The sequence below is a fragment of the Montipora capricornis genome, chromosome 8 (genome assembly GCF_036669925.1).
Source record: "Montipora capricornis isolate CH-2021 chromosome 8, ASM3666992v2, whole genome shotgun sequence".
In the NCBI taxonomy this organism is placed as follows: Eukaryota; Metazoa; Cnidaria; class Anthozoa; order Scleractinia; family Acroporidae; genus Montipora; species Montipora capricornis.
Genome location: NC_090890.1, coordinates 3,075,014 through 3,102,513, shown reverse-complemented (window position 1 = coordinate 3,102,513; position 27,500 = coordinate 3,075,014). Strand labels below are relative to the sequence as shown.

The 27,500-nt window shown below is 39.6% G+C and overlaps 3 protein-coding genes and 1 long non-coding RNA gene across 7 annotated transcripts in view; 2 read left to right on the top strand and 2 right to left on the bottom strand.

Annotated features, from left to right (window-relative positions):
- Positions 1–1,598, top strand: part of LOC138058985 (uncharacterized) — a 17,544-nt gene extending 15,946 nt beyond the window's left edge. Inside the window, exons 2-3 of the mRNA XM_068904470.1 lie at positions 114–191; positions 1,219–1,598. Coding sequence (XP_068760571.1) covers positions 114–191; positions 1,219–1,255 — 115 coding nt within the window. The 3' untranslated portion in view covers positions 1,256–1,598. The remainder of the gene's footprint in view (positions 1–113; positions 192–1,218) is intronic.
- LOC138058980 (CCR4-NOT transcription complex subunit 3-like) overlaps positions 1–27,500 on the bottom strand; it is a 141,364-nt gene that overhangs the window by 77,226 nt on the left and 36,638 nt on the right. Inside the window, exons 18-23 of one of the 2 annotated variants that reach the window (XM_068904465.1) lie at positions 11,119–11,236; positions 9,304–9,321; positions 8,457–8,637; positions 5,976–6,108; positions 4,340–4,465; positions 3,192–3,601 (exon numbers count right to left, since the gene is read on the bottom strand). In XM_068904465.1, coding sequence (XP_068760566.1) covers positions 3,503–3,601; positions 4,340–4,465; positions 5,976–6,108; positions 8,457–8,637; positions 9,304–9,321; positions 11,119–11,236 — 675 coding nt within the window. In that variant the 3' untranslated portion in view covers positions 3,192–3,502. Of the gene's footprint in view, positions 1–3,191; positions 3,602–4,339; positions 4,466–5,975; positions 6,109–8,456; positions 8,638–9,303; positions 9,322–11,118; positions 11,237–27,500 lie in introns of those variants that run through there. The other variant, XM_068904466.1, reaches the window with a different exon arrangement.
- LOC138058986 (uncharacterized) lies at positions 13,274–16,149 on the bottom strand. 3 transcript variants are annotated; one of them, XR_011134128.1, is made up of 5 exons: positions 15,624–16,149; positions 15,289–15,414; positions 14,763–14,899; positions 14,087–14,266; positions 13,274–13,511 (listed from the first exon to the last, which is right to left on the bottom strand). It is a non-coding gene; the product is annotated as an uncharacterized lncRNA (long non-coding RNA). The 3 variants fall into 3 exon arrangements; XR_011134127.1 differs by having other exon boundaries at positions 14,087–15,476; positions 15,569–16,149; XR_011134126.1 differs by having other exon boundaries at positions 14,087–15,414.
- LOC138014188 (uncharacterized) overlaps positions 22,228–27,500 on the top strand; it is a 13,061-nt gene continuing 7,788 nt past the window's right edge. The window contains exon 1 of the mRNA XM_068861202.1: positions 22,228–22,557. Within this exon, the coding sequence (XP_068717303.1) occupies positions 22,349–22,557 (209 nt within the window). The 5' untranslated portion in view covers positions 22,228–22,348. The remainder of the gene's footprint in view (positions 22,558–27,500) is intronic.

Below are 27,500 nucleotides of genomic sequence, written 5' to 3'. Positions count from 1 at the left end.
AAGGAAATTACGTAGGAAAAGCCAAATTTCAATAAAAAATGAGCATTATTTTGAAGACCGAAATGACGACCGCTTTTGCAAGTTTTCACTGATCTATTCCTATCTTCGAACAGGAATGAAGCCACTAGAAGACCTCACAACTGTGCCAGGTTTCGGTGGTGCACTGAATTATCACAAGAACATGATGAAAGGTGAGTACATTTTTCCAACATTTGCGAGTTCGCAGATTCTTTATCGATGATAAAATTGTTTGATATTCACTTACATAGAGAAAAAAGTCATTTATGTGAACATAATCAAGTAGCTCAGTAAAATCTCAAACCGAGGCTGAGCTGTATTGCAATACGGCAAGGCCTCAGTTAAGTTTGAGATTTTGCTCTAACGACCTCACTCTCGGTTGTTGAGTAGTTGGTAATGCAAGGATACTCAGTTTATAGTGTTTTTATACCATTTTCTTACATACAGGTTGGTCATTGCCTTTACAAGCTTAATACTAACTAACAAAGAGACAATTACTTTGTGCTACAGAAATATTTTGAGGATACTTTTTGGCTTCAGAGTCGGAGTTTAAATGTTGACCAATTTTAAACCTTGAGTCCCTGCAGTTAACAAAACGAGCCACGAGAAAAGCATAATTTATACATGCACACTTTATTCGTCCCAACAAGGCTTTTCAGAATAATTAAAGGTACATTTAAATAAACAGAAACTATGTACGGGTGATATAAGTTAATAAAAAGTAAAAAGATAATTGAAATAACAAATTAGTTGGCTCAAGGTGTGTATTCAAAACTCTTAAGATTTTAACGTTAAATCTTTCTTCAGGCAACGTTTGAAGTCCTTTACTGTTCGCGGTACTTGTGTTGGTTTCAAATAGTGTACACACTAAATGAGTATCAAAGCTTTTGTATAAAGAAGCCAACACCCCCATACGAGTTAAGTCCTATAACATGAAGATAACAGATGAGATGGTAAATTTTTTTCCGCGATTTAGGAAACCAAGAGATGCATGTGCACGTGTCCGCGAAGGAGAATTCCGATTTTTTCCGAGCATCTTCATGTCCACGTCGAAAAAAATCTATTTTCGCAACGTGAAGATTTAACAAAAACCATACACAATAGAATGAGAAATGAGTCAATTTTCAGTAGGTTAGGTAGTCGTCAATTTAGTTTATGTGTAGAATGAATCACTTGTTTCCTTTTCTCTTTTTTACACAGGGATGGTCACATTTCACGCATCAGTGAAACGCAGTAGGCATGACAACATACCAATCAGTAGTTATATTAAAGGCCTTGGGTTCATCTTTCATGCTTCGCTAATCAAGACAAGGGAATCATCCACCTAAACAAATGGCCACTTCCGAGTTCATGTCTGCCTCCTCTTCAAAGCGAGTCTAAGTGCGAAGTTTTTCTTATGAAAATTAGTTTTCATTTTTATTTAAAGTAGAACTAATTTCCGTCACAAAAACTTCGCACTTAGACTCGCTTTGAAGAGGAGACAGACATGAACACGGAAATGGCCTATTAAAGCAGCTGGAAAAAACCTATTTAGAATAATTTGTAATGGAACACAACGTGGTGAATTAAAATTTCATATGAAGAGAGTACTCACGGAAAATAACTGAATTCTTCCTTCGGGCTTCTAGAGGCTTTGATGCCGCTCGTGTGCTACTTAAGGACGTTCGCGCCCAAAACGTTCCCACGTACAGATTTTTTTAAAACTTGCCACCCAGAAAGATAATGATCTACTTTTGCCAAAAAGGCAAAAAAATGGGGGGTCACCGTGCTCCTTTTCGAGATTATAAGATGCACTTAGAGAAGATTGCGTTATTTTAAGACGATCTTAGCTTACAACTGTCAGCAATAAACAAGCTACATTAGTGAAATTTAGATCAGGTAAACGTACTCAATTCAACATAAATACAGATTTTTTTGGTTTTTTGTTAAAATGTTCAAAATTAGGAAAGGAAGTGATCTACGGAAATAAAAATAGGGGTCACCGAACATTCAACAGAGTAAAACCACTGCGAGTTTCTCAAAGCGATTGTCTATCCGCACTGTCACGCCATTAAGTGACATTTCCGAGAAGACCTGGGTCCACAGCTATCCCATAATGCCACATGCTTTCACGTTTCATTCTTATGGAAATTGTTTGCGCCTTTAGCATCGTGTTTACCTTCGTTGTCTGCGATGCATGACGTGTGCGTGACATGCGCAAACAAACGCGCAGTAGCAATGGGCGCGAACCTCCTTAAAGCTCGTGGCTCGCATAAATTATGCTGGCGCCATGTAAACAAGAGAGTCTGCTTGTAGTGTAGCCTGTTTAAGGTCTTCAGTTGACCACAGAATGAGGCTTTTGTCTCGCAGAGGCCTTCGTGAAACGAGAAACAGGGAGACTACTAATCAACTGAAATCAGATGAAATCAAATGTTGGTTTTTTTCCGGATAGGGGAAAACCGGGATACCCGGGGAAAAACCTCTCGCAGCATAGTAGAGACCAACAAACTCAGCCCACATATGGCGCCGAGTCCGCGAATCGATTCCGGGGTCACACTGGTGGAAGGCGAGTGTTCTCACCACTGCGCCAGCCCTGCTCCCAGATCCCATATTGTCAAAAAGCTATCTAGTCCTCAGAGTCCACTTTTCTTTTGGTCAGCACCAAGAACACGGACTCTGGCCACTTCCAATTTATGCACAGTCGCAGTGAAGGTCCATTTTTGTAACCGCTGTTGTTTCAAATTTCTGAGCGTACGTGGACTAGCCGGAAGTCCGTGATTTGGGGACTTCCTGCCCTGGAAGTGGCCAGAGTCCGTGTTCTTATTGCAGACTGTAGGGAATGCCTCCTGTTTATCGAATGTTGCCCCACTAAATCACAGGTCACACACAAAACTGCCCTCGTCGCGACAAAACACAGACAAACTCACTGGCCGCATGCAACTTAACTGTCAATCAAAAACACTCGGATCCAGTCTCCGACACGGACTCTGGGGACGAGATTGGTAAAAACAAAAGGAAAGAAGTTAAAGCAAGAAATCATGCGCAGAAGCGTATTCTTATCAAACTCGAAAAAAATAATGGGACCCGATATTAGTAAGATAGAATCCGGGCTTTTTTGTAGTCGACAGGTCGACCACAAATCATGGTATATCAGGGTGCAAGTTGCGGCAGCGGTCTGCAAATCAAGACACGCGTATGCTTCAATTTTTTAATGAACGGAATTTTTAGAGCTAGCATTCATATTTACAATTATAAACAAGCCAGTGTTCATAAAACAGACAGGGTCGTACGGAGTATTTGATCCGCCGATCCTTTCAAACTAACCCAACATGGACACAGCCGGTAAAAAATTATGCACGAGCTAAGCGTGTCACAGCCTTGCTGTCTTATCTTCACGTGTCAGTGCACGAGGCTCACGTGCCACGTGCCGTTCTTGGATCGATTCCTGGTGTTTTTGTCCCACTGTTTAGACCATGTCTGGTTTTCGACCGATGCTAATGTTCCTCTAAGGCAGTTCCTTGTCTTCTAAGTATCTGTATTCGAACGTGAAGCCTTCCTTTTTCCGTTGACCCCATTTTTCGTAGTCAAAATAGATGTAAGTTCCCTAAAAGGGTAGAGCAAAGGTTACTGGCGACTGACTCATCGTTTTTTGTTTTTTTGTTTTAATAAAACCAGGCCTCGCTATCCACCGAATAAATCACTATCCAGCGAATAAACACTAGCATTCCAACAGAGTTATTCAGTGGATAGCGTTAACCACCCTTCCACCAACTTGGGTCAGGCCCGAAACCCACCTAAACATAACCGGCTAAAGGCCTGGCCAAACGCTCGCAACATTTCAACGAGACATTGTTGCATGATGTTGCGATATGTTGCCAAACGTACGCAACATGTTGTGCCCAACAATGTTGCAAGATGTTGCGTTGAAATGTTGCGAGCGTTTGGCCAGGCCTTAAGACAATTCCAAGCTAAAACAGCGGGGCCCGACCGGGGTACCGAAAAGGAGAGGTCTGAGAAAAGCGGGGGCGGTAGGATGGAAAAATTCACTATAAAAATACATGTAACACTCCTAAACTTGGTGCTGTTGATATGTGGTAAAAAATCTACTGGAAAGGTCAACGAACGATTAAAAATTGAGCATTGCTTTAGAGACCGAAAATGACGACAGCTTTTGCAAGTTTTAACTGATTTATTTCTATTTTCGAGACGCAACCGTTTCTATGAGCTAGTCTAAATTAAGAAAATTCTCAGAAACCACTGAGAAACGGTTGGCACAATGCCCATTTATTAGTAAAAAGTAATCGCAAAAAGAAAAAAAACTCAGGTCCTCATTGAAACTTACTTGTTCGTATTCGTCAGTGATTGCCTTGGGCTCTTCGTGTCTTTGAAACCACATCATGTACCTGGTGTGGAATCTCCAGGACTGTTTTTTCAACGCTTTCGCAGCCAAATACTGTGCTCTCGTTCCCTAAAATGATCAACCCACAATTAGTGAACCTCTTTACAGCTGTCTTGTTTCAGACTATCGATATTCAAAGGCACAACGAAGCAAGAGTTGCCTTATCTCTCTTCCTACTGAAAGACACGTACAACAGTGTTACCGTTTTCACTCGAGTTGAGTACGATTAAAAGCTATACTACATGTACGTTGAAGGGGTATTTCTCCTGGTTTAACAGCCATCCTGTTTTGAAACAATTGGCCCAGGTTGTTAAACCAACCCTCGCAAGGGGCGCATGCGATCGTGGGCTGTGTTGCATGGAATCGGTAATCGTCACGATCAATTTTTTATCCCTTCAATTTTGCAGGTTTATCACATAAATTAACATAGAAACATGAAAAACGCGGTTAACCGTTTGGAAATATCTGCATTGGTTCCGGAGATATTTAAGTTTGAAAAATGTGTATGTAAAATACGCAAATAAGAGGACTAATGACGTCATTCACTCAACCCAAGATAAATTCAAGTATATAAATAGAGCTATCTCGATCAATTTGCAGCAGCGACCATTGAAAGTTGGTAGGCTAATAGTTCTACAAGCAACACACCTACTGCTATACAGAAATTGGTTCCATGACAACTCACTCTTTTCCAGTCCCCTCCAACCTGATTTCAATATTTTTGGTGATCTTAAGCTAGAAAAACATTTAACAAGACCGCAACTTCGACCTAGCATATGCATATGCTTGTAGGATCATCCAGATGAGGCACCATTGGCAAATATCAAAATACAACGCCAAAGGTGGCCAGCAAAGACCAGGGAGGTCTGGAACCAAGTATGTTATCATGGTAACAAAACTGGTATGCTCATATTGTGGAGCACATTTACTAGAATCTTACTGCAAAGAATCAAGCATTTCTGCTATAAATTGGCTGAGATATCTTTTTTCATCATATTTGATAAAAAAATTGTATATTTTAAAAACTTGAATATCTCTGACACAAAAAGAGAGATTTGAAAATAGTAAACCGCATTCTTCTTCTCGTACAGACTAAGGGCGCGTTCGATTGACCCTATTCCGGAATAAGAATACGTGGCGTGATGATTAAAACGGTATGTTTGGCGCGTTTCGAAGCAGCAAGGATAATAAAAATATGTTTAAAATAGCATTTTAACCAATGTTTGACAATTTTAACGTGAATCTCCGTAAAAACGAAGGATTTCTAACTTATATTCCATGTATTCCTTAATCCTATTCCAGAATACGGTGAATCGAACGCAACCTAAATATTTCCCTTAAAATGACTTAGCTAGGAAAGATGTGAATTTCCTCACAGTAGCACTTTAAGTACTGAAATTTCATGTTTCAGTGAACCTCAAGTCCTACACAAACTATTGTCGGTTCCTTCATTCACATTGCATTTGGGTAGTGTCTTCTAAACCACAACAAATCGCCGCATGAAGCCGACAAAATGGAAACCTAGTTACCTTTATGTATCTATTCACAATGAACAGTGACATGGATACCAGATACTTACCTCTTGATAATAAAAAATGAAGAAAAGCGTTTCAGTGGACAATCTCTGAAAGAATTCTATGGAGTCTACGTGTTGAGGAGGATGTTGATGATGATGTGCCGGTGTTGGATATGGATTCCGCGGTAAAAAAGGCCTGATGACAAAGAAATAATAGCTTAGAAGTTGACTTTCAATGGAGAATCAGTTTTTCAGACAAGAAATTGTCAACAGAGAGAGGTTCCAAGAGCGGCCCGACAAACGAATATAATCGTCTTGCTTTATCCTAGGTAAAAGCTGAGAGAGCGCTCTTGGGTGTGATGGGGTCAGCTTAATTCTTAACGAAGGATCGTGTTAGTAACTCATAAACAAAATTTAATTTGGAGTTCCTGCATCTAGCTTGGGTTGACTCACGAGGTCATAGCCTTGGCAGAAAGATAGAGTGCTAAGTAAGAAATAAATGAAAATGATCGACGAAGGTCAGACTACAGTAAACTGATAAAACACCCGCAAATAATTAACAATTATTGGACGAGGTTGAGCAAAATATCGTGATTTGTCAGTGTTGAGCAGATCAATTATTTGCCGAAGTCGAAGGCTTAGGAAAATAATTGAACTGCGAGACACTGACAAATCACCATATTTTGCGATAACCGAGGTCAATAATTGTTTTATCATTCGATCGAGTTTGTTTTTTGTTCTTGTTTCCGAGAAGTCATAAGCGCGCGCTGCCTTGCAGAGTCGAATAATGGCACCAATCGATTGGTTTCCTTATCAGCATAATTATATTTGTAGACTTCAAACTGTACTTAACAGTCAAACGTTCAATAACACCAGGCATCAAACAAAGCTGAAGAATTTCACAGTTTTCAAAGCGTATCCCGACAAGTGAAGATTTGGTGTAAAAGCTCGCCATTTTTTTTCTGGCTTCAGCATAAAATCTCATTAGTACATATGCATTCGCCAACTTGTCCTTCGCGTCGATGACACGAGTAACTCTTCGTCTACCTTTCCTTCCTTGAGATTCTCTCTAAATACGTTAAATGCAACTTTTGTTCCTTTCTTAGTATTCTCACTGTTCTTTCGATGTACTAAAGATGTCTAATCATTCTCTGACAGCTCGGGGAACCGATCTTCCATTTTCTCACAAGAGCGTGATGTCAACTGCGCATGAGCAGAATATTATTTGCAGCAAAACACTTATTTGTAGGCAGTTATTTGCAGGTCACGTGGTGGGCTCTCGGCCAATGAAAAGGAAGGACAAAATCCATCGAATGATAAAAACCTATGATTTCGGGTTTCAGGCTGATCAAGTTCTTATTTACAGGGTGCTTAGTGAGAAATCTGCCTCGAAATGTTCTTAAAATTTGTTTCAGAAATATTTTACATTTTTAAAACTGGATCATTGGATAATGCAATTCGAGAGTTTTGATTGGCTAAGCCATCAGGGGTTATGAGCCATTATACCATGATCTACAAACACGGCAAGCATATGTGTGATTTTTTGGGCCTTTTTTTTTATTGTAGTCTAGTTTTCTATATTTTGGGGGCGTTTTTAAGAAAAGAGTTATTCCACTCGCGCTTGTTGGATATGAGATGATTATAGCCAACTCGGGGCTACGCGCCTAGTTAGCAATCTATCATCTCATATCCAACGCGCGCTCATGGAATAATTGTTAACTATACATTACTAGAGGATTAACCTGCACCCGGCAAATAGCCTGGGCCCGGTTGTTCAAAAGCTGATTAACTTAATCCAGGATTAGCGTAAACATTTGTTTCACGTTTTCAACTTTTTGGTGAAAGTTTATTTTGTTTATTTTTGCTTTTCAAGATTGACTTCTTCTAATGTAAAGTTTTGCCGAAACTCAGCGTCGAACAGCATTTGGGCATAGAGAAATAAACTCCTTCGTTAATTTTTAATCTGGGATTAGCCTTAATCGGCTTTTGAACAACCGGGCCCTGAGATTCTGGTTTATGTTTTTGTTTTGCTGTTCTAATTCGCTTATAGGCCCTTCCAGCTAAACCAGGCAGGCCGACCAAAGGCTGACAAACATAGACCACACTACACCGGTAACTCCGCACCGTACTCTTCGTGAGCAGTGTTTGGGTTAACTTCTCATATGATCAACAACAGCGGTAGAGGAACCGGGCCTTCAGTTAACAGTGCTCCTCCAGGCTTCAAACCCACGACCTCCATCCCGCACAGTAGTGAAAAAAAAAAAAATCTAAACACATCGGTAATCAGTTAAGAAGGAATTACATGCAACATACGAGAATGGAACGGTCTGACATAAAATTGCTTGAGTTGTCCTTGTCTATCAAGTTGAACGTTGAATAAGGGATGAAAGGAAATGTTTGATCTTTTCTTAGTGGAATAAAAAAATAACTCGTTTGGGGGAAAGGTCCACAGCTACCTTGCAGATACATGTACCCCTATTTCATTCGAGTAGCATGAGCAACAAGTTCCACCTAATAGGAAACTAGTGTAGTTAATGATCACACCTGACTTTTTCGGAGTCTGCAGGAAGGGGTAGATGATGGTAGGCTGCCTCCAGCATAGCCAACTGATAACATCTTTCCTTGTTCAGAGGTACAGGACCTAACGGTGCCACGCCTAGGAGAGGCTGGAGATGTGCTGTGTTGGTCTCTTGTACCACCTTGTTCTCATCTGTTGTCTGACTACCGTAGAGTTCCGATAGTAGCGACCCTCGTTACTTTCGGAATTAGCAGCCTTTGGGGGTCGCTACTTTCGGGGGGTCGTTACTTTCGGGGGGTCGCTACTTTCGGGGAACACAAATCGTTTACAAATAGAGCTGGCGCGAGCCTTTTTTCCGAAATAAAAAGTGAACAACATAAAATTTAAAAAAGAACAACATTTTATTTGCATATGTATAGATTGTGTTTCATAAAAGACGAAAACAATGATAGATAATAGATACAGCAAAAAACCGTATATAGAAAACTATATAGTTTTCAATTTCAATTTGAAGAAACGTTCCTGTTGTTAATACGAAAATATCCCGGTTTACGGTAGTTCTTTCATCGCTACATCAGTGAACTGATGTCAAGGACGAATGGTGGCCTAAAGCTTGCCCTTGTTGTAAATTAAACTGCACGAACATATTATTGTACATTAAAATTTTAACTATTGATTAACAGCATACCATTTAAAAAACTTGGTCTTGCTACTTTCGGGGGGCTGGGGGAAAGGTCGCTACTTTCGGGAGGTCGTTAGTTTCGGGGGGGTCGCTACTTTCGGGATTTACTAGCGGCCACAAAAAATTGACGTTAATTTCGGGGTGTCGCTACTTTCGGGGGGTCGTTAATATCCGGCGGAACTTTACGGTACTGCTTGACTCCAGCAACGCTGCAAAAATACATACACAAATACAAATTTAAACCGTAAGAGGGCAATTCTTACTCACTTTCTGCGAAATATTCATCTTTGTTTTTAAGTGCCACGACCAAAAAAGCGGAAAGAAAGCGTGTTCCTTAAAGTGTAAGACTGCTAATTTGTAATGCAAGCTTTGATATAACAGTTCACCAAAAATCAAACAGAGGCAATCGGCCTTTGAGAGATGGATCAATGAGAAAAACCGAAGAGGTGAAGACTTACTCACGTAAAGATAATGATCATAATAATAACCTTTATTAACGAGTCATGTGTATCTACTTTACATAAACTAGCAAACTAATTGGGGACACCCATCTACATTATAAATTGTTAAGATACAATACAAAATTAAAAGTTCTATACAATTACATCAAATGCTATACAAATTTCTTATACTGGCTACATAGATTACTAAAAATGATAAAAACACTATCCCACGCTTAAAACACCAAAAATCATAACGACACTATCCTTACTCTAACCCTAAAATCGATACATACAATAAAAAGAAAATGATGATGAATTGTTCTGATAAACCCATACACAGAGGGCAATCCTTACAATGATCATCTCCCACAAGAGTTTCTAAATTAGTTTTCCCAATGTTATTTTTGAACGGACTTACTGAATTAGCGTTCTTAACGTCAGTTTTGACCAGTTTGGACTATGTTTACCATAAATAATTATAAAATAATTAGGATAGTACGCACAATCTCATTGGTCAATAGCTGTGTTTAGATGACAGTATGGACAGACGCGTGTTTTGATTGGCGGGTAGGAAATATGAGCGTGTATCAAGAAAATCTATATCAATCTAGAAGTAAAAAACCAGCATTTCCTTCATTTGTCGAATTATCTTTGAGAAATTTTTTATAAACGCAATAGAGGACTTTTTTCCGTGTTTCCATAGAGCCTCATCTAAACACTCGGGGGAGTTGGGTGAATTCTAGATAGTTATGCAAACCCTCGACTGCGTCTCGGGTTTGCATAACTGTCTCGAATTCTCCCAACTCCTCCTCGTGTTTAGATAAGCCTTAAGACAGCAAGGAAGGACGATTGTTCGGGCCACTTTCTCCTTCATGGGATAATCCCAACAGCATATCAACAGCAAGCAGGTGCCCATCTAGGAGCGTGCAACTTCCATACAGCGTCAGTGAAATGGCGTTTTCACAATTAGGTTTATTTTTAGACTAGCCCTTCCCGCGAATTAGGTAAAAAAACAACGGCAGTTCCGGTTCGGTGACCCTATGACGTCAGCTTAATTTCTTGTAATTGGCCATCGGGCTCCTGTAGGAGTCTCATTCGCGGGAAATTCAATCTAAAAATAAATCGGTCTGTGAAAACGCCATTACACGAACAAAGTAGAGTTGTAGGCTCCGGGTCATGGGTTCCTGCAGCAAGTTTAACAAAAATTCAGATTAAGAAATCAGAGTTCTCCACGCACTTTCCATTGAATGACGTCTGTCCCCAGAGTCCGCTTTTCTTTCAGTCAACGCAAAGAACGTGCCAAAGCAGGAAGTGCGCGAATCAAGGACTTCCGGCTCTTCTGCGCATTCTCAGAAATTTAAAATAATAGCGGTCCTCAACAGTTACAACAACTGTGTAACTCTGTGACCAGAGTCCGTGTTCTTGCTGACCAAAGGAAAAACAGACTCTGGGGACGAGAGTGAACCTCTGTGCCCAAAAGCAATAAAATGGTGAAGAAAAACTTCTTTGGGAAATTCATGACCTGCTAGGAATGAATTAACAGAGGTGGAAGAATTTACATACCTCTACTTCCTGAACTGTAGTCAGTTGGAGCTGCGACTGGATTACTTAACCCAGCCGTGGCCACTGCTTGCGCTGCTATTGACTTTAAAGATGAAAAGGAGTTGGACGTTGAAGGCGGCTACAAAGGACATAAAAATTAAGAAGATAACAAAGGTATATTCCAAGAAATAAATCAGAAGCTGTAAACACAAAAGGGGTTAAGCCTCCTTCCCTTTCAAAATATTAGTTTGGTTTACAATGTTCCACAAAAGCTTGCACTTCATGACTGAGGGGATTCCAAGAAATAATGTTCAGTAACAGAAGTACTGGTATAAAAAGAACTGACCTTAGAATTGACAGATTGGCGGTAATACCAAGGCAGTGGAATACATGCATATCTTGTCTTGTTTGGTATTCATGATAAGCTTAATTGTACTATCTTGTCTACTGCTTATTGCTGCCGCAGTGCGTGACCCTGAAGCGAACCAACGAGGAAGCTCTCTAATTGGGAGGAGTACACATTTTTCGTTGAAACGCAAGGAATTGTGGTTACGCGCGAACAGAGGAAATAAGATGCGCGATAAGATCATTAGAGCCTACTCTGTTTTTCATTTCAAACTGCAGATAGTTTCAAGTCACACAACAAAAAATAACTGAAATTCAAAGTCGTTCAATGAAAAAGGCCAAGAACTCGGAATGTTGGTGGAAACAAATCTTTTAATCACCTCTCCAATTCGCAGGTCTGTGCAATACATCGTTTCCGAGTTATTTGTCGAAGCGTTTCACGCAATTTTGTACATGTGGTACACCAATATGGTGGCCGGTATTCAACGAAAACATCTGGAGTTCACGTTGCGATGAAGTCGCTTACTTTTCGCAACTGAGATAAAATACATGTATATGAACGCATCTCCTAATGTACTTGAAAGTCTCAAACATCTGAGATTCATAGGGATGAACATTTTTTCAACCAAATAGCTTTATATCGTGGTTTCACACAAGGTGACAATTCGGAAATTCAAAATACTGTATTTTCGAAACGAAAGACGTTATGGAACTGGGACCTTGAAAAAAGATTTATTTTTATGTAGGTCATCTTCAATCTCCTTCAGCTAAACATTCAGAAGGCCATGTGATTTTGATTTTAGAATTTGAAGACGTCACTGTGAAAACCATCTATTGCTTTCTTTCTTCTCTCGAGTGGGGTCCAGAAGGAGGTCCAGTTGGGGGCCCACGTTTTGTACCGTCCCTGCTTAAGGAAGACCTATTAAAATCTCCCTTCAATTCGCACAAACCGTCGTTAAATTACCGCAAGCATAATTGAACATCTTCCTTCCCCTCGGCAGCATTTCTACCATTTAGGCAAACTAGTTGCTAAAATAATAATGTGCAGAAGTATGTTTTTCACAGGGCACCTTCACGATTAAGGCTGACAGGAGAAGTTGCTTCGAAGTTAACTAAAAAAATAGCTATGTACCTGAGTTGGTACAGGATTGGTCATGTGATGAGAACCACTCAGAATTGACGTAGTCTGGTTGGATGACGAAACCAAAGAATCTCCTATTGAAATAGCAGGGTTGGAGAGTACTGAACTTGAGACCAGTGGTGTATACATCGATAATTTAACCCCACTGATATCTGAAGCTTGCGTGGCCATTTTGATGTTTTAATTAATCGCTCAAAAGTGAAGGCTATGTTGATCAGTTGTTCATTTGAACAGGAAGGTTAATTTATTAGTGGATCTAAATTTTTAACTCTTGGTTAAGCCTTTCACTTTTCAATCAAAAACCAATGTGCCTTTGTTTATATGCTAATGAGGGACGCACGTAAAAAACAAAGGATTCCGTTATAACACGCATCTCAATTTTCGGTGCTGTTTTAGCCAAAAAAAAGTGCGTACTATACACGGGTAAATACGGTATGTGGCTGAATGGCGAATGAAGGCCACTGGCCACTTCCACCTAGGGTCAAAACAAAATACGAAACTTGAGTGAACACATTCAGGAATGAACACTGATAAAACATTGCAACAATTAATTTCTGTAATTAAAATTGGATGGCCGCAATGTTTAGTACCAAACAGCTGTGCTTTCAGAAAGGGACCACCACATAATTATGCATAAATACCATCATTGTTTTAGCAGGACCAGGCTCACATTGTCACCATGAACTTTACCTGTAGGTTTTGAACCAGATTCCAGGTAGACACTCTTTTTGTCACAATAAGTGTTGCAAACTTTCTTTCAAGATAATAGTGTTGGAATGAGTGGGGGAATTTCTTCCACAGAAAAAGAAAATGGCTTGGCTCTTTTGGTGTAAACAATATGTTCCAGCCAGCGTGTTCTCAATGTGCTAAGAAATTCGGAAAGACTGATCACATCCTTCTTTGGTTCATCTGTCTTGGTATAATAGATCTAAAAATACACAAATTTTGCAGGAAAACATAACATTAATTCATACAGAATTAACAAATAATTGTGCACTTGTGATTGTTTGTTAGCAAAAAAAGAAAAGAGGAAAATTATACAAATTTTTCCAATCCTTCAGAGAAAAAGACAGCTAAAATTCTTAGACAAATTCAGCTTGGTGTTTGCCTTGAGACTGGGTAAGCTTGTCACAGGAATAACCTAATTCAACAAAATGGGGTACTTTCGTTTCCATCAGGATGTTTCTGTGAGAAATGCATTTCTAACAGCCAAAACGGCCAAGTGTCGTGTGAAGTGGCATCTTGACCTCCCTGACTTCAACCAAAAGGGATGGGAGCGAGCACCTTCACAATGCAATGTGATACAAATCTAGACACCAAAAACTTGTAATTGATACCCCAATACATTCTTAAACAGAAATGTCATTTAAGAATAATTAATACAGAAAAACAAGATTCTTATTTAGAAAAGTGTACATAAATCAGTAGAAACATAATGTACGTTCCACAGCATAATAATAGAAACACTAGAATAATAATAATTATACACAAAGACCCACATACCTGACTGTTAGAACAACAATTTTTCTCATTCCCATCACCAAGACAACTTTCAGGGCAGATACCACACACCCCACAAACAACATCATCCAAACTTAAAATAATTTCAAAACAACAAAAGCCACTGTAGAGAAGATCCTTAATATAATTATAAGTAAGCTAGTTGTCCGTTGGAGAGTTCTCCTAGTATAAAAAGTCAGATAGTTAAAGTTCAGCTTGTCCATGGATATGATGTGGGGCTCATAATTCTTTGGTAGGAAAGTCTTCAATATACACTGTTCAAAGTTCAAATTTTGTGTGGAAAGGATAGTTTTATTGGTAACTCCTCTTTCCAAATTTATGTATATGTTTGTATCTATGGATTTGAATAAACATGTATTGCATTGCACTGCTGTATTGTATTAGGTACTGATTTTGGTACTGAACATGGGACAAATAAATACAAATATAAATTTTCACCAAAGAAAAGAATGGACTTCAGGCTACCTATGTTATATGAAAAATGGAACAGCCAATTTTATGCGATAAAAATAAAATTATTGGCTTTTCTCCAGTGTTTGCACCCTGGCATACATGATGGTATTTCATAGTGAATTAGCATGAAACCCTGATACCATCAGAGCTGTTATTGTATGTAATTCATTATTGTTCTTAAAAAAGAGAATAGTTTCTGACAAACCTCTCTGCTTTTCATTCTGAGGACTGACAGTTTTGACAGGATCACATTGCCAAGGGGATGCCCTCTTTAAAAATATTCTCTAGATTCAAGCAAGACATCCAGAGATATCAAAACTTTGTCGCAAATGTTAAAAAGTCCTGATAATGCAAAAGGACAATAATTATTTTAAGAGACAATTGAACAACTATAATTTCGCTTTGGCAGTGCCATTTGAATCTTCATGAATATATGCTTAATAAAATTTTCCCCCAAAGGAAAATAGTCCCACCAGACTAATCTTGTTGGCTTTCTGGGTGAGACTGGGTTGTGGATTCACTGGTACTCCAGTGGTAAACAAGACGTTTAGTCTCATCGTGGCAGACATTGGATAAAGAAAACAAACACACCTCAATTGCAAGTTATAGTAAAATACATAGACCATACATGGATAGACCATAGATTTATCTGTGGACGAAAACTGCTCCAAGGAAGAGAAGAGTAAATGATCGAAGGTGAAGGCAGTGTGCTCTGACTTTTGTACCCTTACCTCTTGATGAGAACTGGCGACAATCTTTAGCGGTGCAGATATACCCACTCTTGCTCTTGCCTCTTTTTTTACATGGCAAAATCCAAGTGGGTTACTTGCTATGGGAAATCCAAACACAGCAAAGGACTGCTCAGATAGGGTCTGCCTAATGTGCGAGCCAGCGAGCCATGTGAATTTCGCATTTAAGTCTAACCACGCATTTCAAATAGTGATGATAAACAGTTATTAATTCTAAGCACCCATTTTAAAACGGTTAGCTTTCAATAACTGTGTGACTCACATGCTGACTCGCAGTCATTGCTTGCATGGCTCTCTGGCTCGCACATCAGTAAAACTCGCTCAGATACTTGAACCACAGCTAGGAAGAGTGCAAGAAGGTAGCGACGAAACAACCTCTCGCAATTTCGTTCCGACAGTGTCACTGCACTGGTAATCAGAAGTGTTGGGATGGTACATGGCCACAGCAATTGAGTTTTCAGGGTTTTTATCCAACATTACATGATCGCATTCCAATTGCGAGGCTTTATCACTGTTCTTGTGAACAGACCGCACAATCTTGCACTCTTCGCGCGTGCACAACCACTTGTCGCCGCTACTGGTTACAAAACATCGATCGTCCCGTGGGGTAACGGTTGTTCGGCAAGAAAAGACTCCCTAGTACACTTCGACAACAGCTGGGCTGGCTGACTCGGCTTTTTTCGAGGCCCAATAAATTTTCCTCCAAGAAAGAAGTTGCATTTTTTACAGGTCGGTGGCTTGGAGCGGTTGAAGTACTTTTCTTGCCACTGCGGACATGAGCCTCGACCACGCTGCTCATTTCAGGTTTGGAGCGCCCGAGCAAATATATCGATGAGAAGGAAAGCGACCGATAGGGAACATACACGAAACGGAAATAAATACACGGACTTGCCGAGACGTTTCATTGGATAACCAGCCAATGTTCTAACCACCAGAAAAGACGGCCAGAGGAGGTTGGACAGCAGCGTGCAAGGCGTCATGGGAAATTTTTATTTTTCAGTCAGTTGCCTCCAGACTTCAAGGAAAACGCATCTCCGTTGTAATCAACATAGCCTGCGAACGCAGACGTATTTCCGTCGTTTCTCTCCCCCGAAAAGTAACGACGTTACTTTTCGGGGAAGAGAAACGACGAACGCAGACTATAATCAACATGGACGCTATGGATAGACAGGCCGCAGAGTCAACTTCGTTTAAGAGTTCCAGTTGCTTCTTCTTACATTGCTGTGACATGCTCAATTTATTTACTTTCTCTGTTCGAAGCCGGCTCTTTTTGATGATCAATGGGTTAGAGAAAAAATTCCTTTTGAAAGACGAATGTTTATTTTGCAACTGAGCGAGAAAATTAGATGCTCTGAAGTCGGCGTCAGTTCTATTAAAAAATCCAGTGTTGATTTTGAGGTAGGGTATAAATTTTCTTGTTTTAGAATCATGCATTGTTGGAAATTTGTATGTATTTGAGGCTTGAGTCATCGTCGTTCTAAACTGTGTGAGAACAGATTTTCCTGGCTTAATTAATGCACAACATGTTTAGAGATCGTTCTTCTCATGTTGTAGTTTGACCCTCAAGAAAGCGACCAGGAGAGCATCCTCCTCAGAAACAGCCATTGCACAACCGCATCGAGCTCCAAAGGAAACTTTGTCAGTTGCTCCATATATTGTTAGATGTTGACAGGATGAATGTTGATGCAACTGTTCGTCTTTCCCAGAAACCTGGAAGGGCTGGCCATGGAATATTTTTTGGTCAAACTTTAAAGGATGACAAAGAGGAAAATGAGGACATTCATGAAAAAGGAAATGTTTTATTTTTTGTCACATAATGCACTGGAAAACTGTAAATAGTCTGTCCTTAAAATTAGTTCACCATGTCACTGAAAGTTGCCCTTGGTAGACCGGTAGTTCAGATATCGTAGCTTCAAAACATATCTTAGCATAAACTAAGTCACCAATGCTTACCTTCTGAAATAAGATATCAATCCATTTGTTTTTTGGGGGTTCTTGTTCAGAGAAATGCTGCTTATCTTGTGAAGATAGCCCCCTGATAGTCAAATTGCTCACATGACAGTACTTTCAGAAGTAGTGAAATTTCAGGAGATAAAAATGTGCTTTACACGTTGGTGTTTTAAGGTATTGGTGGTGCCCATGACAAGCCAAGACAGGAATTTTTGAAAATGGCACAGAGAAAAATAAAAGCAAACTGTCAGGTCCAACTGCAGCTGAGACCAGAGCGGCTAGTACTTAAACACGGAACGCCGGAATGAGACAACCACATTTACATTGCCAACTATCTTTTCTCCATTAGAAATGATTCGTATAAAAATCTGGAATTTTTGAGGACGAAGGATAAAGGAAAACACGTTTTTTAGTCACAATGTCCAAGGATTGACAGGCAACCCAATGCAAAGTCATTAGAGTAGACTCAACCGAGGGTATTGAAAGTTTACTGAGCTCAAGGTATTAAAAATAGCACGTTGTCCACTTGTGATTAGATCATATCGCAAAATGAATCTTACTTCTTTTTCTCCGGACTTCGACCAACCTCGTTCCCAGGGTCTCTCTTCTCTGCCCCCATTGTCGTTGAGAAAAGACCCGGGTCTTTTCTCAACGACAATGGAGGCAGAGAAGAGAGACCCTGGGAACGAGGTTGGACTTCGACTGGGGCTAAGAAGGCAGAAGTAAGAGGCGATTAATCAAAGCAAACATAGTTATTTTCCCTTGAGTAGAGACTGAATGGCATACAGGAACAACAATGTCAACGATGACAACTGTTTTACCTTGGCAGCTCCATTATCATAATTATTGAAAAGGCGGGAATATTATCATAGATTTTCAAATGGTGGGAAAATATTAAAGTTTGTTCTTGTTGGTCCCAAGGGGGCACAATGAAGCAGTATTTGTGTAAACAGAAACAAATTAATTCCATTATTCAGCCTATTTATCTCAACTGCAAACATAATTAACACAAGCAATTTTTCAATACCATGACAATGACTTTCTTATGCTGTGTTGAACGTGCCATAAGATTTTCCTGGAAGAAATAAACACGAGGTCTACAGAAAACTTGTCAAAAAATTGGTTTTCAATCTGTAAGGGTAGACATGCCATTCGTCTGAATACCGTCACAATGTTTACTGGGTTTTATTTAGGGCTACCAGGAGCTCGTGTCCGGGGGATACGTATCGCTTGCTGCGTTCTCAGTTATAGAGTATTAGGGAGCTTAAGCACGCGCGTTTGTGAGACGCGGACGGCAACCGGAAGAGGACATTTCTCGTACCAGGACAGTGGTGTCTCCCAGATTTTTATACGAATCATTTCTAATGGAGAAAAGATAGTTAGCAATGTAAATGTGGTTGTCTCATTCCGGCGTTCGGTGTTTAAGTATTCCGGCGTTCCGTGTTTAAGTATTCCGGCGTTCCGTGTTCAAGTATTCCGGCGTTCCAGCATTCCAGCATTCCATGTTTAAGTACTAGCCGACCAGAGCCAACTAATGGCAAGGACAAAAATACCATAGCCATTGACTTGAACCATGGTAATGGATGGTTTCATTGTTACATTGCCAGAGAATTCACAGGTTTATTGCATACACTAATTGAAAATGAGAAATTGTTGACATACAGGTAACTGTCCACCACATCATGGTTTTTTGTGTGTGAAAATTGGATATAACCCTTTAATTTCAATACTAAGAAAGGAAAAGTGGGAAAGTATGTTATGACAAGGTGCCACAGTGCTCGGTGAAATAATATTAAGAATTGCTTAAGATTGTCTTACAACTACTCGCTATTTGTATCTGTAACAATACTGTTGATTTTGTTTAATTTACTGGTATCAACTATTCATAAGTATAAAATCTATGAACAATTTTTTTATTGTACATGTACATTAAAATACTTTGCTGAGTCTCATAGAAACTTAACTTTCCGTGGTAGACGTAGTGTGTAGTGCACTGTAAGTGCACTACACACTACGTCATCAGGTTATAAGAGTGTAAAAACTGTATATCATTCAATATTTATTTATTTTTTGTTATCCATAAGGGAGGCTAACAAAATCTGCACCTTGCTTGGTTTGCATTTTTTGAGCATTAAAATAGAACTTTTGGTCCTTTTTTTCTCACAGAAAGTCGAATATTTTGAGCTCACCCATTCAAATACTAACCCTGCCGGACAGGGCTTAACTGCAGTGAGATTTTGTCTTGGAAAGGTATCAGGCTTTTGGTGATATAGAAATTTCAAGGAACTTGAAAATGGTCAACATGTCAGCCTCAAATCAATGTTTCTCCATTCTCTTTTATTTTCTTCAATCTTTCTGGGTTAAGTATTATACTAGTAACCACATGTCTTTTCAGGGGGCTATTTACGTAAGACCTCTACCATGGCACTACAATGATACACTGTACCAACACAATATCGTGTATTGTTATGGCTACATATTAGGCAAAGACAAGTTGAATCTCCTGAAAAACAAAATGCAGCTCAGTTGACAGTTATGGAATAAAGCACTGTGTTACTGCACTCAGTCTGAGGTTGCTCGTTTTCACTCCTTCCTCTCCCCATCTGATGTACCTCCTTGGAAAGCTTGTTCTTGATGCCATTGCAACTGAGAAGCCCTTAATAACATGCATAAGTGGACTATGGAAAGATAAACATGCAGGTTTTCCTCTGCAAGAACTTATAGCAGTACCGATGTTTGGAGTATTAATTTTGCAAGATTTTTGGGGAAGATTTGCAAAAAGAAATATTGTCCCAAAATTGAGAGCATGTTGTCTGCTCTCAGAACACTGGAAAACAAATTATGGGCAGGAATTTCCTGAAACACTGTCGTTTGTATCAAGCACAGGTTGAGTTAAGATAATTCAAAATCAGTAAAGAAAACTTTATTTGCACTGACCAACATATTTTGATCATCTGTAACATCTGGTTCAGCAGCTCAATTCAATGAAGCTGTGTACTAATGATGCAATGTTAAGCCCCAGGGAGGGGGGGGGGGGGGGTCGGCGGGCTAACCACGGGAGTTTGATCGTGAGGTCTGTCCACAGGGTAGGGATTTTGATCGTATGTGACGTCCCCAGGCTAAAGATTTTGATGGTACAAAGGACATTTTACCACCTTCACTTGCCGCTGGGTGGGGATTTTGACCAATTATTTTGTACGGGGGGTGGGGAATTTGAATTTTTTTAAATGAAAATGTCAAAATCCCCACCCCATGCCCGACCCCCCCTCCCCCCTCCCTGGGGCTTAACATTGATAGGTGCATAATAGTTCCCTAAAGAAGCTTCAATAATTATGGTCTCCACTTTGATTGAAAATTTAAAGGATCAAAAGAGATTATGATTGTCTTTTATTTTTCTTGTTGCTGTAGCAGTTACAGTCATAAATGGCACATTCTTGGAAACCACAGACTGCAGCATTATGTTATTATATGAAACGATTCTCGGTTTTCACATGACGTCACGACCGCCATGTTGGTGCCCAAAACAAAGAAAAGGCGGCCATGTTGGTGCCCCGACCGAATCCTCCGGGAATTTAACTCTATTATTATGCAAACGCTCCTTTTGTTTTTGTTGAAAAACATGGCTGTTGATCACGTGAGTGAAAACCAGCAATAGTGATGTTATAGCTAAGCATAGTAACATTTCTTAGAACTGGCCAAAAAGTGAGCAGCAAACCAAGATGAACGTTTCTGTTTAGGTAATTTGCTCATCACTTTATAACAATAAAAACTGGGTTTGCTAAGTTTGTTTTTTTTTAGTTATAAGTACCTGAAGATAAAATATAATTAATAAGCAATTGATTCCTTCATGCTATCACAATAATGACAGCACAAATATAATTTTGGTGTTTCACGTATGTATGGAAGCATGATACAGTATTGTTGTAATAATTATAGCCCATCAACTAATCAAGTCGATTTAAAGTGTCAATACTGTTTTGAGCCTTTTTGAACCCACATCAGCAGTTGTAATTTGGCACCATATCACAAATTTTAACAGAAATCTTATTTGATGAGCGAGTTCTGAATCTTAAAAGAAGAAAAACCTTAAATAATCGAAAAGTTTTTCTATCATGAACCACTCTCTCTTATCTCTTGTGGGGACAATTGACTGATCAACAAGAATACTTCATACACAACAATGGTTCTCCGGTTTTAGAGTGAAACAGGGTTTTCCTCGAGCTTGAACTGACTCTTGGTGCTTGTTTTGGGAGCTTCCCTGGCGTATCATCAGATGATATGTGCTGCCTCCTTGAGCTTCCATACATTTTCAGCAGCATTTAGCTCAGCAAAACATGAAAGATAGATCTTATCTGGCCACATTTTCCCCGTGTACTCTTCGAAAAGAGGTAACATTCCGCGCCATTATGTCATGCGAACACAACAAATCTTGCAATCCGTTTTGCTGTATTTCGACAACAATAACTCAAAATCCGTTGCGGGGGCAAAGGGGGGCGACCTATAAAATAGAAAACCCATTTGTTATGCTATATAGTGTTGCATAATTGAAGACTCTAAAGTGAACACAAAGCGAGAAATCGATTTCTAAAAAGGGCACACTCGAAGCGTGTCAACAAAACAATGCAATGTGGCACTTCGTAAAATATTATAAAAATGTAGGATTAAAATTCGTCTTACCTTTAAATTGCCTTCATAGCAATGAAAAACAACTCCAATATGTTTAATCTGGCGCATTTATGGTGAATTATCAATAAACCAAAGCGAAAAAATGCCGAATTAACCGAGGGCTTCTGAGTTTCTCCATGGAGATCTGTATGAACGCTGCTCATTGGTCGAAATATCACGTGCATTTGAGCGGTTACCCTGTGAACATTATATTGATGTAAAATCCTCGGTTGTTTGAAGTTAATAACTATGGTATGTTTTTTTTTTTTGGGTGGCCAATCACAGCGCGGGATTTGTTTGCCAAATTTCACACACGCTTGAATTTACTCACTTCGATCAGTCCCAAGTCGATCGAGATCACTTTGAAGTTAACTTGCTAAAGCTGCCAAACAAAGATTGGACATCAAACAAATCAGGACAGCAGGGAATGGAGATTTCTAAACAAGTTTTTTGGTGTGCATTATATGGTGGAATCGGAGGTATAATTTTCACCGCGTTGCTGTTCAAGATTTTGCAAACCAGTGGAAGACGACAAGAACGAGACGACGGAGAGAACAGGGATGAAACTACTAGAAGGCCAGAAAATTCTGCCAGGTTTCGGCAGTGCACTAAATTGCCACAGGAGCAAGATGAGAGGTGAGCACATTTTTGCAACGTTTGTGAGTCAGCAGATTCTTTTTTGATGTTAAAATTCTTCGATTTTCACTAGACTGTGAGACTCTTTTTTTCGACGATCTTGTGAGCTGAAGCGCGAAGTAGCTCAGTAAAATAAAATTATTGGTTTTATTTGATACGATGTAAATCCCTTTATAAAAGCTCCGTATGCAAGGATGCTAATTTTGAAGGAATTTTTATACCTTTTTTGCCTTCCTTAGTCTTTACCGAACGTTTTTGAGCCGCGGACCGGAAACGGAAATTAACATTATGCATCAGTCTAGGATAACCACCCAAACCATCCACTACCAAAACAAACCATTAGCCAATCACTGCTCAAATTCTCGTCCACGTGACACTGATCAGCAACTGCGTGAAAATTCAATATGGCGGACGATAGGGCGAAATGCGGGGCAAAGAGGAAGGAATTTTCAATGCTTATATCACAGTGAAATGCATAGAATGTGGAATGTTTGGGCAAAGTTATTTCAAGGCTTTATTTTGGATACCTCATCTAACAACTGTTCCGAGTAAAATAACAAAGTAAAGGAGACGACAACAGTTAAGCTAAATTGCACTATTTATTCTTCGATAGTGGGCATGATATTTTCATCAGTTATCAGTCGGCTTCTTTTTCTTGGGAGGCGAAGCTGGGGCATTCTGTATAAAATATAAATCAAACAAGAAAAGTAAATAATTTCGTTTTGGAAACGGCTCTTGAATTGTCAAATGCACAGGAAGCGATGGTCCAAGGGGAAAATTACTTTTTATTTACACGTTACCACATTAATATTGCCAAAGCCGCTGAAATGACTCTCCGTATGTGTGTGCACGGCTTAAATACCAAAAACATATTACCGCACGAACGTGTTTGCAGAATGTCTTTGCTTTGCTTTACTTTCAAATGGGCTTTAGTATTTCTCTACAAGGTACTAAACTTAAGACAGAAACACATCATTCAAACAAATTAAAAAAAAACAATTGTAAATAGAAATGAGAGTCCTCTTAATGAAAACGAAATCATGAAGATGTAAGAAACCACATTCAATGAATTAATACACCAAAACTCCAAATCATAAAATGACCAAAACAACAATTTAAACAATTAGTCATCCAGAATGAGAACTATTCAGTGATTTAGTCAAAAAATGGAACTAAAATGAATTAGACTCTTAGTTACCAGCCCGGTGATACTGGGTTGGTGTTTCTTACACGTACAAAGTATTTTAAGTTGTATAATATTTATTATATTTTGTCAATGAAAATCTTTCTTTACTTGCCTCTTTATGCAATAGCATGACATCATCAGATGTGGCAGAGCAATCATCTAGGAGAGGCTGTTTCTTTGAAGTGACGGTCTTTGCTTCTTCCAATCTTTTGGGCCATTTACTGTTAAGGAATTTTAAAAAAAGTATGATCAAGTCGCAACATTAATAAAAATTAAACCCCTTAATTAAAATAAGAGTATGCAAGTGCATATATTGTCAAAGGCGTTATTTGATTATGAAAACAGTCAGCCCACCCCTCCTCTTTGAGGCATTTGACTCTAGCTCAGCTCGCTATATAGTGAGGATATCAATGACGTCACCGGTTAATATTAATGTGCCAACTAGAGCCTTATTGGATGCTGAAACAAAGGGTTCTTTTGTTCGGTGGTTGGCAAATTTAAATATCAAAAGAAATTTGACGTCAATGTTTGTAAACGGATATCTTCCCTATAAAAGGAATTTTATAATTATGAAAAGCAGTCCCCATTAAAAAGCTGTCAATGTGAAGAAAATCTTTCATCAAAATATCTTTTGTTCAATTTACATGCAAAGTTGAAAATCCATAGACTTGCTACGTAAAAAAATCTCCATACACACACATACACACGCACAAGGGATTTCAAATTCCTGGGAGAGCAAGGGTGCAGAAAGGCCAAAACCTCATTAGAATTTCCAGATGGGTGAAGGGGTGTCAAAACGCACCTTTTGTGGGGGAGGTATGGACATTTTATGGAAATACACATTGAAGAAAAAAATCCGGCTAAATAAATCTCAAGCCTTTTACTAAAAAACAGTTGGCAGGTTTAATTAACCTACTGCATAAATGTACAAAATGTTAATTTTGGTAAACAAAAAGGAAAACAGGTAATAGGTAAAGAATGGTTTCTTCATGCATTTCAGTCACTCTTCAGTCCTAAAAAATTTTGGGGATTTGGTAATGATTAATAAAAATAGACCCCATAATAGACAATTTTAACACAGAATTGACTTGCAAAAAATATTCAAAATCACAAAATGTAGGTGGTAGGATTCATAAAATATAAATTGTGGCATTTGCATAATTTACCTTGGTACAAGCTTCTCATCTCTTTGCAAAACTGAATCATTGGTAACACACACATGTCAAGATGCTTATCTTTGCGCAAAGTCCACTTCTTTGACAAAACCTGATAATTAGCTCTGGCAGTCAGAATGTCTCCTTCTGCATGGCATAGCAGGGATCTCCATCGATAAACCATTTAACCAGGACTTCATAATGTTATACTGACTCCCCGGATGAAGTTTCCATAAATATCCACTGCCATTCTGCTGCGTGCAATTGAATACATAACCAGGTTGGATCCAAACATAATTGGACCATTAAATAAAGCTTTGTTTTGCTGCACTTTGCAGGTGATCAACAGCCATCACTTTTCTGACGGGAATTGTTCTTGTGTCACTCGAGCCTTCTACTGCACTTTTCAGAATTAATGCCAAAATACCGTTCAAAATCATCCTTGAATTTGTTTTTAGGCCTTTGAGTCTTTTTCGACGCTGTAGAGCCACAAAATATACACAAGTTTGTTATTTTTTTTCCTTTGAGCATCAGCATCCGCCATATGCATCTCAACGCCTAGGAGTAAATCAATCAAATATGGGCGCCACACATCGCAAATCAAAATACGCCCTTGTACATTTTTAATAGATCGTGCACAACAGCAAACACACGTGAAAGTTCAAGTAAAAGACTTAAAGATAGCGACAAATTTTTTGCAAATGCTGGAAAAATCTACAAGTGCCTTTAATCTAACGACAAAGTGGAAAACGTACCCGACTTTGGGACCCAATTTCATGCACTGTCCCACTTTACAGTTAACATTTCCAACCGTTCAATCCGCTCTGCCACCGCCATCTTTGAAAAAGGAGAAGAATGTTCCTTTCTTATCCATATCGAGTAGAGTTGCGGGTAGATAACCCAACTAGTTCCGAAGAAAAAACGAATAAAGTGAAGTGTATACTAAATCCTCCGATTTCTGAAATGGCCGCCATGTTGTGACGTAACATGGTTAACAATCCTGGACTGGCATGGCAGCAACCTCGTTCCCAGGGTCTACTCCGCTTAGATGTGAAAGCGGAGTAGACCCTGCGAACGAGGTTGGCATGGCAGGACAGTAGTCACTAGTGTCTTCCAGATTTTTAAACTAATCATCTCAAATGGAGGAAAGATACTAAGCAATATAAAGGCCCAGTTCGCGTTAGAATCCTCTTGCAACATTACCGTGTTAGGGCTAACGCTCAAGCTCCAGTTGAAGCTGCTGTTCCCGTCGCTCAAGCCCTGGTTCAAGTGCCTCCGGTTGCCGCAGCTAATGTTGAGAATCCTCAGCAAAATCAAGCTCCTTTGCAGGTGTAATTTTTGCTCGTTTTACTGCTTGGTTTTTCCCTGGCTGGTGTTCGCCCTTTCGCCTTTCCCTCCCCTTTGTCGTCCACGTGGCTGCTTGTTGGCACCATATTTTCGATAGTTTTCGTCCCCTCGTTTTTATTTTATCTTTTGTACACCTATGTTTCACTTTGGCCGATTTGGCTATTTGGCTCGGTTCTTGTCCCCTTTTGCACACCTTTTGTTTATCATGTCAGTGTGCTTCGCCTCGACTGAAGCACCGGGTTTCTGTAGTGCTTTCTTTTTGCCTCCCTCCTCCCTTGCACACGCTTTATTTGTTATTTGAATGTGCTTCTCCTCGCAATTAAAACACCGGGTTTGCGTAGTGCTTTTCTCTTCGGCTCCTCTCTCCCTTGCACACGTTGTATTTGTTACATAAGAGTACTTCGCCTCGCAAACTTCGATTTTGTGTAGTGCTTCTCTCTTCAGTTCCCTTCCCCTTTTTGCACACGTTTGTTTGTTTGCCGGGTGCTTCGCCTCGCAAACCACGATGTTGCGCAGTGCTGTCTTTCCTTCGCCCCTTTGGGATTTTGTTCGCTTATCCGATCTCTGTACTTTATGGTATTTTTTGTTTCGCGTATTTCGCCTTGCTAGCGTCGGGTTTGCGCGGTGCATTCCCTCCCTTCCCTGTTACTTGTATGATTTCTTATAATTAGTTTCTTTTCTTTCCGCTATCTTGTGTTTTTGAATATTTTGCCTCTCGACGGGTTTTTGTTTAGTCCTTTTCTCGCTGTCTTCCCGTTACCTCGCGTACTTTATTAGTTTGCTTAATACGTTCTTCCTTCGCCTCGCAATCCGCCAATGGTTTTCTGTAGTACTTTCCTCTCCCCCTTTATTTTAGTTTCTGCGTGCTTATTTGGCTTTATTGTTTTCAAAAGTTTTTTTATTTCCCAGCTTGGCCGCGCATATTTTTGGCCTTTGTCCAATACTATTCCCCTGACGCCTTCATTGTTTTTGTTTTGCACGCCTTAGATTTTTGGTACTTCCTGGTCTTCATGCTTTTTGCCCTTGTCTCCCCTCGTTTGGTTTCTATTTTAGTGTTCTGTAAATTGTTGTGCCTTTGTGTTCCCTCCGCGTTTTGCGGCACCTTTTGTTTCTGTCATAATGTAATTTTTTTCTCGCACTGTTTTCTCGTTTTTTTTTACGTTTTTCCTTTCCAATGGTAGCCTGAAAGTGTGTCTAATGCCCCAGTAAAATTACCGACGCTCAGGCTGCCATCCCTTGGGTGGGTTCTTGCGTCT